This window comes from Hypomesus transpacificus, chromosome 13 (genome assembly GCF_021917145.1).
Source record: "Hypomesus transpacificus isolate Combined female chromosome 13, fHypTra1, whole genome shotgun sequence".
In the NCBI taxonomy this organism is placed as follows: domain Eukaryota; kingdom Metazoa; phylum Chordata; class Actinopteri; order Osmeriformes; family Osmeridae; genus Hypomesus; species Hypomesus transpacificus.
This window is the reverse complement of record NC_061072.1, coordinates 8,172,105-8,184,384: the sequence shown is the minus strand read 5'-3', so window position 1 is coordinate 8,184,384 and position 12,280 is coordinate 8,172,105. Positions and strand designations below refer to the sequence as shown.

Below are 12,280 nucleotides of genomic sequence, written 5' to 3'. Positions count from 1 at the left end.
GCCTAAAGCTAACACTTTAGATATATTTATACGTGCGATAGGGAAACTGTGGTCGCATGTAACTGACTGAATGTAGACTACTGCACATGTAATGATCATTATTACTTTAGATAAAAATGGATATGGATTTGATTTACAAACCATCCCAACATATTTCATACAATGTCCAGCAAAATGCCCCAGCTCCACTGACTAGGCTACCTTTTACAGAAAGGTTTTTTGTCTAAGATATAGGCCTACATTATAGATATTCTGTTAAAATGTTTAAGACCTTGCAACCAAATGTCAATATATTTTCTCTCTCTCTCTCTCTCTCTCTCTCTCTCTCTCTCTCTCTCTCTCTCTCTCTCTCTCTCTCTCTCTCTCTCTCTCTCTCCCTCTCTCTCTCTCTCTATATATATATTTATAGGCTATATATAATGGTTCATATATTGTTGCTGTGTTATATTACTGCAAAGGTTTATTTGCCGCCTTTTCCATGTCAGTCACGCATTCTTTGACAATGTTACTGAGAGAGGCCGTAAATCAAGGTGCAGTAAACTCTTCCAGGACATTCCTTTAATCTCTAAATGATTAGGAACAATGTAAAACTCGTTTTACAAAATCCCTTTGCAGTAACAGGAATATAATCTAGAGTTAACATTTCAATACATTGTATTATAATACCAGCCTGCCACGGAGCTGAACTTGGCCTGGAATGCAACGCAGCACGAGAAGGATACCCAAGCATCATTCCCTTCCGACCGCCCACGCACGCGAGAGGGGGGAGAACGTGCTTTGTCAATGAGGAGACTCACAACGCTGGGAGCGGCAGACAGCAACAAAGTTTCTAAATATCCCTCTCGGATTACTGCATTTTAGTCATCGACCGTGGGATTGTAATACTATAGCAAGCGTTTCGTCGCAGGAGAAAGTGGTTGAAGACCAGGGTAAATCATGTCTCTGCTTGTAATCTTGTGTGGCATTTGATTGAATACCGATTTCGAAGCGAAGAAAAAAGCTAGTATAGCCTACGTTATCGTGGCTTGAATAACTGTTGCGGTGATGAATAGTAGGATATAACGAGTGAATCACACCCCACTGTTCTTATTTGAAGTTTCAGTTGTTGGATCGTGCATCCATTTGGCATATTTTTCATTAAATGCTTGCCTTGAAGAAAAAAAAACTTTGTTGGCTGTAACCAATCGTACTGACCGTGCATATCGCCTCTATCGTATTTTGGTTCTATACGTCGAAAATGATCTACGCAAATCTGTTAAATGTAGCCTAGTCTCTATGTCTAGAATAACAGGCACCAACAGGTTAATTGGATTTAAGAAGGTACATTGAATGTCACCATTGACTCACAACATTGTGCAATGCCCAAGTCTGTTCAATCTCGACATCACCGAGTGGCAGATCAAGAAAAGGCTGCTTGCATTTACCCCAACTATATCTTTCGGCTGTCTGAAACGCGTATTCCACATTAATTCCACAGACGAATAATTCCACATCAAGTAAACAACCCTTATAAGAATTGCCAGTCATATGGGAAAACATAACTGTCTGTAAACGTCTACCCTTTTTCAACGTGATGCATAAAATGTTGACTGTGATACTGTTCTCAACTTGTTCAGTGTTGTTGAAAATAGACAGGTAGGCCCTATGTGGTTTTTGTTGTTTTTCCAATCGCTTATAATGAAAGTATTTCAACGTCAGTATGGGTTAATGAATGTGATGAGTAAGATAGAAAGTATTGCTAGACGTACACTCCCAAAGCCCGCAATTGTTCGTATTCAACTATCAGATCCCCCTTTCAAGATTTCAAGATCATGTTGACTGTGATATTGTTCTCAACTTGTTCAGTGTTGTTGAAAATAGACAGGTAGGCCCTATGTGGTTTTTGTTGTTTTTCCAATCGCTTATAATGAAAGTATTTCAACGTCAGTATGGGTTAATTAATGTGATGAGTAAGATAGAAAGTATTGCTAGACGTACACTCCCAAAGCCCGCAATTGTTCGTATTCAACTATCAGATCCCCTTTTCAAGATTATTTAGCAATACCCACATTGTCTGAATGTTTAAGTCAGCATTATTCTCTATTTCAATTTTGCAGAACCTCAACCCCCGTCCATGCATTTCAACTTTGCCTTTTCGTTTTGGGGAAGTTGAAAGCCATGGTGTTAAGCTTGTCCTTTCCTGTGGTCACTGTCTGGGTCTCAGTGTCCCTGGTGGTGCTGCAGGTCAAAGGTGAATCTTGCCTCATCATTAGTGAGATCAATGCTGACAACCCCAAACTTGACACCACAGAGTTTGTGGAACTTTACCACACCAGTGGTCAGAGGGCTTCCCTAGACGGTTACACCCTGGTGTTCTACAACGGCAATGGAAACGTGGCCTATAAGGTTCTGGACCTGAAGGGCCATTCAACCGACGACCGTGGCTTCTTCCTGGTGGGTTCGGTGGACATACAGCCCAAACCAGCCATCCTCCTCCCGCCCAATACGGTCCAGAACGGGCCGGACGCCATCGCTCTCTACCACACGTCGGCCGCCCGCTACAGTGAGAAGATGAACGTCACGGCCGTGGGCTTGGTGGACGCGGCCGTGTACACGTCGTGGCGGTCCGGAGGCTCTCCGAAGGTCCTCGCGGACATCCTCACCCCCGGGAATGAAGCCTTTGTGGAGGACGAAGGTTACAACGAGGGGGACGAGTCCCTGGAGAGGTGTCTCCTGTCTTGGGACCACTGGGGCTTCAGGATGGCGGCGCCCTCTCCCGGCCAGCGCAACAACTGTTCAACTTTAGTGTACCCAGCTGACACCTCGGTCATCAACGAGCTGAAGCTGGGAGGCGGTCTGGTGGATGGGTACGTGGAGATCCAAATGCTGTCTTCTGGTTCTCTGGCGCTGGTGGTACTGGATGGGAGGACAGACAGAGTCAGCATGAGTGTGGATGTAGACGTCTCCAGAAAGGGCATAGTCACCGTCGTCGTAGGGAAGAACAACATGAAAGGTAAGAGTGACCCTGCAGACTTTTTCGAATAGTAACAATCTACTTTTCATCAACTTTTTTGTCTATTTAAAGGATCCTTGTCCAGCTGTGTCACGATGAATGCTTTGAATTTTGTGTGGCAGTAGCTCTGGAGTTCCTTCAGTCATCTTCTCTTCTCTCCCTATGTCGCAGAGTGCAAATAAAATAATAGAATAGAATACAATGAGAAAGGCATAGCTCAGTGGTTTAAGCATTTGACCCAGAGATTAAGACGTTACCACTTCAAATCCCCCCTTGTACTTTTAGCTTCTACTAAACAAACAAAGCCACCATGAGTGTTGGTCTCCGGCAGGGCAGCGGTTGTGAATGTGTGCCGTGTGTTTCCCAGGAGATGACTCCGGAGCGGTGGCGTTGTACAGGGGCAGCGTGGCAGACTTCCCTGCGGGCAGCGCCCTGAGCAGGACCGAGGTCCCCCTGGACGCCTTCGTGTTCGCTGGGCCCGGCAGCCCGCCCAGTGACGACCTCGTAGAGACCCTGGTGCCCAACACAGAGCCGTACCAGCTCAGCAGCAGGCAAGATCCTTCTGTCCTAACGAACGATCCTTCTGTCCTAACCAGCGATCCTTCTGTCCTAACTAACGATCCTTCTGTCCTAACCAGCGATCCTTCTGTCCTAACGAATGATCCTTCTGTTCTAACCAGCGATCTTTCTGTCCTAACCAGCGATCCTTCTGTCCTAACGAACGATCCTTCTGTCCTAACCAGCGAACCTTCTGTCCTAACTAACGATCCTTCTGTCCTAACGAATGATCCTTCTGTTCTAACCAGCGATCTTTCTGTCCTAACCAGCGATCCTTCTGTCCTAACGAACGATCCTTCTGTCCTAACCAGCAATCCTTCTGTTTTAACGAGCGATCCTTCTGTCCTAACGAGCAATCCTTCTGTCCTAACCATCAATCCTTCTGTTTTAACGAGCGCTCCTTCTGTCCTAACGAGCAATCCTTCTGTCCTAGCGAATGATCCTTCTGTCCTAACCAGCGATCCTTCTGTCTTAACGAGTGCTCCTTCTGTCCTAACGAGCGATCCATCTGTCTTAACGAGTGATCCTCCTCAGTATAGGTACAGAGATTTCACAGTACAACATTCGTACAGACAGAGGTACAGGTATCTCTGTTTATAAACTGTTACAACAGCTCTGGAAAAATTGAGACCACTGCAACTTTTTCCTTTCATTTTTTGATTCCATTTTGAGTGAAGAACAGAAGGGTAAAATTTGCAGTGGCCTCTTAAATTTTACCCTTCTGTTCCTAGCTCAAAATGGTCCTTGCCAACTTTCTTTTTAAATGAAGGAAAAAGGTGCAGTGGTCTCTCAGTTTTTGTCCAGAGCTGTACATGCTACAGTTTAAAACCTCTCCTGTATTTGTGTGTTCCTATGTGGGCTCGGTAGTTTCTGTTTGCTGTCCTCTCAGCCGCACCCTGCAACAGATTGTTGGATTGTTTTCAATGTCGTTTTCCCTATAACTTATTTAACAAGTCATGATCCACAGTGAAAAACAGCTCTCATTTTCCCAGCTAAGTTAGTAAACACAAGGAGAGCCGCATGGCGTCGTTTCATTAACTGCAGATTAGGATGTCGTGGATGTCAGATGAGGCCAACACGGGTGCTACGTACAGTAAATATCCTGCAGGGAGCTTTCTTACTGTAGTGTTAGTGGATTCGATGCCAAACCAGATGCCACTAACCTTTTACTGCTAGTACTGCGTATCTTTGCCCTGCAGTAACCCTTCAACCATATTAGCAAAACCTTCATTCCATCGACATGCATAGCACATACCTATGACAATGTAAACTGCAAACTCTTTACTGTTCTGGTGAGTCCATCATCCCAACATCCTTTGTTCACAAGGAAGAAAAATCGGAAATGGGATCATTCCCACCTCTTGCGTGGGGGGGGGGATTTGACCTTGTTTGGCGGATGCTGGCGAGACGGTACGTCTGACCCTTGACCCTTGACCCCCTCAGGTTCAGAGAGGGCGGCTTCCCCCTGAGCCGCTGTGGGACGGCCAGCGAGACGAGGAACCCGGGGCTGTTCTGGGAGGCTCCGCCCACACCAGGACTGCCCAACCAGTGTCCCTGGCCCAAGATCTGCCCTCACGACTCGGGTGAGGGGCACCGCAGACTGCGTAAAGCTTACCACACAGGGTTGGGATGCGCGGGAGGGAGCAACCTTGTTTTAAAAGGAAGAGGAGTTAACTGGATTCATTTGAATAGAACACATATGCAAAAAAAAAAGAAATGCTAAAATATGTTTTGTATAGCTTAACCCCCCCAGTGCAAAGCCTAGTTGATACTATTTGTAAACACTGCAAATAAGAAGCCAGATCTGATATCTCCTTGTAAAGAAAAGGGGTTAGGACGAGGACACGCACACATAATTGCTATTTTTCACCTTCCTTGTGTTGTGGTTCCCCAGTGGTACCTGTGGGTACAGACATGCCCCCTGACCTCCCCCCGTGGGCGCGCCAGGACTTCCTCATCAGCGAGGTGAACAGCGACACCCCGGGCTCGGCCGAGGACAGCGAGTTCGTGGAGCTGTTCCACCCGTCGGCCCGGCGCGCCTCCCTGGAGGGCCTCTGGCTCCTGCTGTTCAGCGGCCACAACAGCAAGCCCTACCGCGAGATCAGCCTAAGCGGACACTACACAAACGCCCACGGCTTCTTCCTGGTGGGCAGCGACAAGATGGTGCCCGCCCCCTCGGTCCGCCTCCCGCCCAACACCATCCAGAACGGCCCAGACGCCGTGGCGCTCTACCGCAGCCCCTACGGCCCGCCTTCGGCCGGCCAGACGGGGATCCCGACCCGGGGTCTGCTGGACGCCGTGGTGTACCGCCTGAGGGGCTCGGACAAGGAGTGTCAGGAGCTGAGCGACGTGCTCACGCCGGGACAACTCCCCCTGCTGGAGGACCCCGAGGCGCTGGCGGGAGACGAGGGGCTGAGCCGCTGTGGCAGCCTGCAGCCTGCAGACCTGTCCGCCTTCACGGTGAGCGCCCGCCAGCTCTTGCATTATCGGGGTCGAGGAACAGACGCGGGAAACGGGGGCGCCGTGCATTATTGATCCCTCGTTTTTGGCACGGGGTGCGGTCGCTATGGTTGCAGGTCGCGGCGCATCTCTCTCCTAGATTGTCACGACAAAACGCTTGTCGTTTATTTTTTTTGTGTTTCAGGTGGCCGTGCCCACCCCTCTCAAAGACAACGCCTGTCCCATCCCACCGCCTCCGCCTGAGGGTCTCGTCATCAGCGAGGTGGCCAGCGCCCGCTGGACCAACCACAGCCAGCAGAAGGCGTTTGTGGAGCTGTTCGGACCGCCCCTGACCGCTCTGAAGGGTTTATACCTGACCGTGTTTGAACAGGACCACACCTGGACAGTGATGGCCCTCCCTCTGACAGGGTTCACCAACCTCAACGGATTCTACCTCGTTGGAAATGTCACCGGAGCAGGTGAGGGCAGAGCTGGTAGAGACTCGAGGACTCGTTAGTAACCGAGCAACACGGTCGCCGAGCATTGCTCTCTCGCTCGTTCTCTCTCTCTCCATCGCTCTCTCTTCACACCTCTCTTTTCCTCTCCCCCTATCTCTCTCCCTCCTTGTCTCTCTCTTTCTCTGTGCCTGTCCCTTCACCCTTCTCTTCTATATCTCTCTAAATGCCATCCCTTTCTTCCGTTCACCTTCACATCTCCCCATTTCCTTCCCCTACCCTCTCTCTCTCTTCCCCCCTTCCTCCCCGGTCTCTCCTCCCCAGACCAGGCCTTCCCTGACGGGGCCACAGTGCCGGTGCGCGGGGCGGTGGTCCTGTGTTACGGCTCTCTCAGCGTGTGCAGAGCCGGCACCTCCCTGTCCAACAGCAGCCTGCGAGACACGCTGGTGTTCAGCGACAGCCCGCCGCTGCTCTCCTCCGTGTCCGCCAGCAGGGGGCAGCAGGTGATGCCTGCTCTCAGGTAAGGTCGCACCGGCTCTGAGCTCCCCTACATGCTTGTCGTCCCTGAATAACGGGTATTAGAAGAGTGAGACAAGCTCCCTGTGTGTGTGTCGTCATGCAGGTCCGTAGAGGACGGTCCCGTCTCCCTCAGTCGTTGTTCGTGTTGTGATGTCAGAAGCGCCTCCTCCTGGACAAGCTCCTCCCCCACCCCCCACCTGACCAACCTCTGTCCTAGCCCCGCCTACTCCAGCGCCATCGACCTATGCCTGGGGCCTCTCTCCAGTGATTGGCAGGAGCATTCAGGAAGTACGCAGTTTCAACTGGAAAATTATAGTGCATAGCTATGATTATATGTTTGACTGTTTCAGAGGCATTCAGACAATCTTGTTGTCATGACACATGGCAGAAATACTTCTCTGTTGCTTAGCCATTGTAATATGAATTAATCGACTCTCCCTTTCTCTGTCTCTCTCTCTCTCTCCCTCCCACTCTGCCTCTCTCTCACTGGCTCCCCCTTCCCTCTCTCTCTCTCTCTCTCTCTCTCTCTCTCTCTCCTTTCTGTCTCTCCCTCCCTCTGTCTCTCTTGCTCTCTCTGTGTCGATCTGTCTTCTCTGTCTAGACTGCAGTGGGTTGATACAGGGCAGCAGAGTCATGGAAGTGGCGGGCTATCTGGAGCAGCGATGTGACTGTGGCATCTCTGCTCTTTATCTGCAGGGTGAGACCCTACACACGGACACGAGCACACATACTGTATGATGTCTATACCGGGGGGGTAAGATGGCTGAGCGGTTAGGGAATCGGGCTATTAATCAGAAGGTTGCCGGTTCGATTTGTTGTGTCCTTGGGCAAGGCACTTCACTCTAATTGCCTCGGGGGGAATGTCCCTGTACTTACTGTACTAAGTCGCTCTGGATAAGAGTGTCTGCTAAATGACAAAATGTAAATATCTATCGTTGAATGATGATGATGTGTGTGCGTGTTACAGGGGCTAACTTTTCATGTGTGGCCGGCTGGTTGCGGGTGCGAGGGAACATCCAGGCCCTGTCGACCCACCAGAGGGCGCTCATCCTCCAGATGTCCCATACACAGCCCTCCCCTGTACAGGGGGACGTCTGCTCCTCCCCCTCCATGGGGAGACACATGAGCCCAGGTGAGTCCTGCAGTACCACTCTACTCTCCAGCCTCCTCATCTGAACTCGCTTTCCCAAACCAACCTGGATCCACCTCTTGTCTACATTTCTGAAGGTTAGATAGGAACTGCTGAAGAAAAGCTTTGCTGTAACAAGTAAGAAGAAAACGTATCCAGCACAAAGTCCTGTAAAATAAATAAATGGTTTTCTTTCGACTGAAAACAACAGCAGTGTCCAGTCGTTAGACGTGTTCCAGATGTTGAGAAATGAGAAATGGCAGACAGTGAAGTGCCAACAGCCAATCAAAACACAGGATACTGGAGGGAATAAACACAAACACACACAGGAAAGCCCTCAAGGCTGTGAGTTGGATCTTTCTGGGTTATCCCATGCTTTCAGAGATAAACTGTACCTCCCTCAGTCAGGCTGGTAGACGGGAGTGTTTATCTCTTGCAGCTGCCTCAAGGCCTAGGATTTGAGTCACATTTGAACTAGTAGTTAATATCTGTATGTTTCATCCAAGTCTTTACCTCAGAAACCTGCACTACTCATGTTGTCCAGAAGGTGGCCCTCTTCGACATTAGTGATGAGCTCTCTGGCTCTTTTCAGTGAGCCGGCTCAATTGGCTTAGCCTGGCTGCCAGCCCAACTTCTCCCCGCCCCCAAAAAAATTTGGTCGGGAAGTTGGGTCTGGAGGGTCTCGTATTGGGGACCAACTACAGAAAACCAGAATCTGGGCAAACCAATTAAATTGCCAGGGCCGGCTTTATACGATGATGGACAGATGATCAACAGTAACGTAATCACCCACGTCACAAAAGAGCGCTTAAGTTGAATTTGTTTTGAACAAACATGGCTACCGCTGGAGATCTGGGATGTTATGATACTGCCATCGAGTCTGTTTTAGAAGACATCGACAGCGCATTAATTTTGAAAGAGGAACAGAGAGACGCAATCAAGGCATTTGTCGATGGAAAATATGTTTTTGCCGTCCTTCCTACGGGATTTGGTAAAAGTTTAATTTATCAGCTGGCCCCGATGGAGTTGTAATCCTAAACGGAGAACTTCGTATATGCATTGCCCTTTATTGTTTCGCTCAAAAAGGTTGACCGTGTGAACAAGTACTCTCCCTACCCTTAAATTAATTTTACAACACCGGCAAAAATCGTTTGTATTCATTCTTCAAGCATACTTCAAGTCTGCTTGTAGTTTAGTTCTGTTGACAACAACTATGCGGTGCTTAACATACGTCACATACTCTGTTGCTCTGATTGGTTGTAGATCTATCCAATTGAGCGAAGAGGCATTTGTTTTCCAGGCTCGTTTGAAACAGGCCCTGTAGTCAAAGCCCAACGGAGAGTTATCAGACTCATATTCTGACTAGAATTATGAGTATGACAACGTCAGGCTACAATTGGCTCACAAATGCCTCCCAAACACGACGACCCATCACAACAGAGAACAGAAAACGGTGTCACCTTGTAACAGTCCCCAGGGACAAGGCTTCAGGCCGTTTTATCGGAAAATAAGGCTGGTGTTGGTACTGTGATGGTAGAAGCAGATGTGCGTGTCCCCTGGGGAAGGGATGATAACTGGTGTGTGTGTGAGTTACAGAGTCGACCCTGGGTCTGCAGATAGGACTGGTGGCTGGAGTACTGCTTCTGTTGGGGCTTGGAGCAGCACTTTTTACATTCCTCTACAGGAGGAGGTGAGGATACACATACACTTATACACACACACAGACATACTGCATTCAACCACTCAAATGCACACACACACACACACACACACACACATTCATGTGCTTTATAAGATTGTCAAAAATCCATTCAGATTGCTTTCAGCTCACACAGATTTATATGCTGCCTCTCTGTTGGTAGGCGTCCTCTGGACTATTACTCCATGGAGCTGAATGAACATGGAGAGGGACTGTCTGAACTGTAACCTTGACATCTTGTGGTGTGAACCTTGTTCATGTGAGAGAGGTGGAACAGGGGGAGAAAGGGTTAAGAGAAGTGTGTGTGGGGGGGGGGCAGATATGGGTTCCTCATAAGCTGGTGTCACTTCTGCCTGTGTCTTTGAACAGTGTGTTTTGCTTTTGTTAGCCAGTACTGAATGACAGACCCCCCCCTCAAAGTTAGTGATATTGACTGTTCTAGCAAAGGCTTTAGTTGAAGCTACCTGTCTGAACCTTGTAATAATACTATCATTCAGTCAAAATCATGATCCTGCTACTCTACAAAAGCTCTTTTGGTGAGGAGGAAGAGTCGCAGCCCGCTCAGTCTTTCGTTCTGTTGTTAATTTATGTTGCGCTAGTTTTATGTCATGTGAAATGATTATAGCAACAATTCCTTCAGTCTGTTTCCATGTATTGTATTTAGTCTTTAACTTACCTTCATTTGACATTGTATTAGTAAAGGGATGGTACTGCAAATCTAACATCCACCCATTAGTGGCAGAACATTCTTTCTTTTAAAGTATTGTGAAGGTCTTTCTTTTAAAGTATTGTGAAGGTTTTTCATTAACTCGTGATGAGTGACTATGAACACTTTGGCTGAAAACATGTTTACATTTTCTTGAAAACTAAAAAAGGAATGTGAAGGGACGTCACTCCTTCTGACAGGTTTCAAACCTCTGCCTGTACACGCCTCAGACTGTTGCTTGGTCCTGTGAAAATCTGTGGTCCTCAGAGACTCTAGAAAGTGTTAAAAGTATCTTCTTTGTTTTCAGGAAACGGTACCGTCCTAAAACTGTTTTGATTGTGGGAATTTATTCTTTGAGAAACCCATCTGTCTGCCTGCAACGGCTTTCAGTGTAAATATGTTTTCAAACGTTTGGGAGACCCATATTTGCAATCACTTATTTTTTCATGCTGATATATCAGGAGAGATGAAGATTTGTTGAATAACAAGCAAAAATTACGCACACTAATACTTTTACAGTAATTTTGATATAGATTTCTTTCAATTTGGTTGAAGAAAATTGTTATGTACAATGGATTCCAAAATGTGGTTTGCCGTCTATTGTGTTGTAACCCATCAAGCTTTTTCTCAGCATCACTGGGCTGTACATCTGTTACCTTGGTGACCTGGTTACCCACTTGATAAGCCAGAACAACGTCAGTTTCTTGCTCATCACTCCTATTAGTTATTAATCAAGCAAGCTTGCTTTCCCTATTCGAAGTGTGTTTAGAACCCGCAGAATGGCCGTTGATAACTGAAATTTCTGTTCCAAAAACATATCCCCCTAGTGTTTACCTGTAGGTGAACCAAACAGTCTTTTTAACATTAAAAAAAATACTTTTTTTTAATCCAAGAAAATATCAAAACAACTTCAATACAATTGTTATTTAATGATAAGTTGGAACATTTGTGCTTTGAAAGGTATTCTTTTCTGGTACAAGGAAAGAAGATACAGCTGTACAAACTACTTTTATCATTGTTAGATACAGATGTTAAGAATGTATTTTATTATTATTTGTATTTTATTTTTAGCCTTGACCACTTAAATCATGAGTTGTGCTTAGAGAAGGTGATGCACTTTTTGGTAGATATATTTTTCCATGCCATGTAGCAAGTTTTTATCCAAATAAAATATATTTCATCAGATGTACGTATATAAAATGTATTTGCCTCAGCTTTTTGCCACACCATCCTTGGTGTGTCACCACCTCCAAAGTGCACGTCATCTCCCCCCATGTTCCTCTCATCTCGCTCTTTGACGGTTAACAGGTTAATGAGACCACCAGCTGTTATCAGCAGGAAGCTGTCATGGTACTACTGTCCACAGTCACAATTCATAACTACCTTTTTCACACATGCTACCACCTGCTCCTAAGTGGACCTCCTGCTCCCCCGGAGTCACGTTTCATGTTCCAAGTCCCTCCTACCAGTTTAAAACCATGTCAGGTACTGTGAAAATAGAATGAAGAAGGCACAAGGTGTCACGATTGGACGGATGTGTCCTGTAGGTTCCAGCTAAGGTTCAGTGCATTATAAAGGCGTGATGTTCAGTATTCTCTGGTGTCTTGTGGAACTAGTTTTACATTATACACAGCACCTGCATAACACCAATTGTCAGATTACACAGGCTGTAGACTGTGGTCTTCTATAACAACCCCAGACACACTGCTAGCTTCCTGTCTCGGTGGTGAACAAATACTTTGAGTCTGGTAGGGTGAATCTTTATGTTTTACATAAAGTTGAA

General features: G+C 47.1%; 1 protein-coding gene across 2 annotated transcripts; it reads left to right on the top strand.

Moving 5' to 3' along the window:
• Nucleotides 1-751: 751 nt before the first annotated feature.
• Nucleotides 752-11,692, top strand: si:ch211-183d21.1. 2 transcript variants are annotated; one of them, XM_047032659.1, is made up of 12 exons: nt 752-929; nt 2,097-2,992; nt 3,360-3,543; nt 4,994-5,133; nt 5,445-6,010; nt 6,195-6,468; nt 6,769-6,964; nt 7,067-7,251; nt 7,565-7,660; nt 7,931-8,095; nt 9,689-9,782; nt 9,955-11,692. In XM_047032659.1, exons 2-12 carry the CDS (start codon nt 2,158-2,160, stop codon nt 10,016-10,018), a joined length of 2,799 nt encoding a protein of 932 aa, XP_046888615.1. In that variant the 5' UTR covers nt 752-929; nt 2,097-2,157; the 3' UTR covers nt 10,019-11,692. The 2 variants fall into 2 exon arrangements, with proteins under 2 accessions (XP_046888615.1, XP_046888614.1); XM_047032658.1 differs by lacking the exon at nt 752-929 and adding an exon at nt 1,386-1,635.
• The last annotated feature ends 588 nt before the right edge of the window (nt 11,693-12,280 follow it).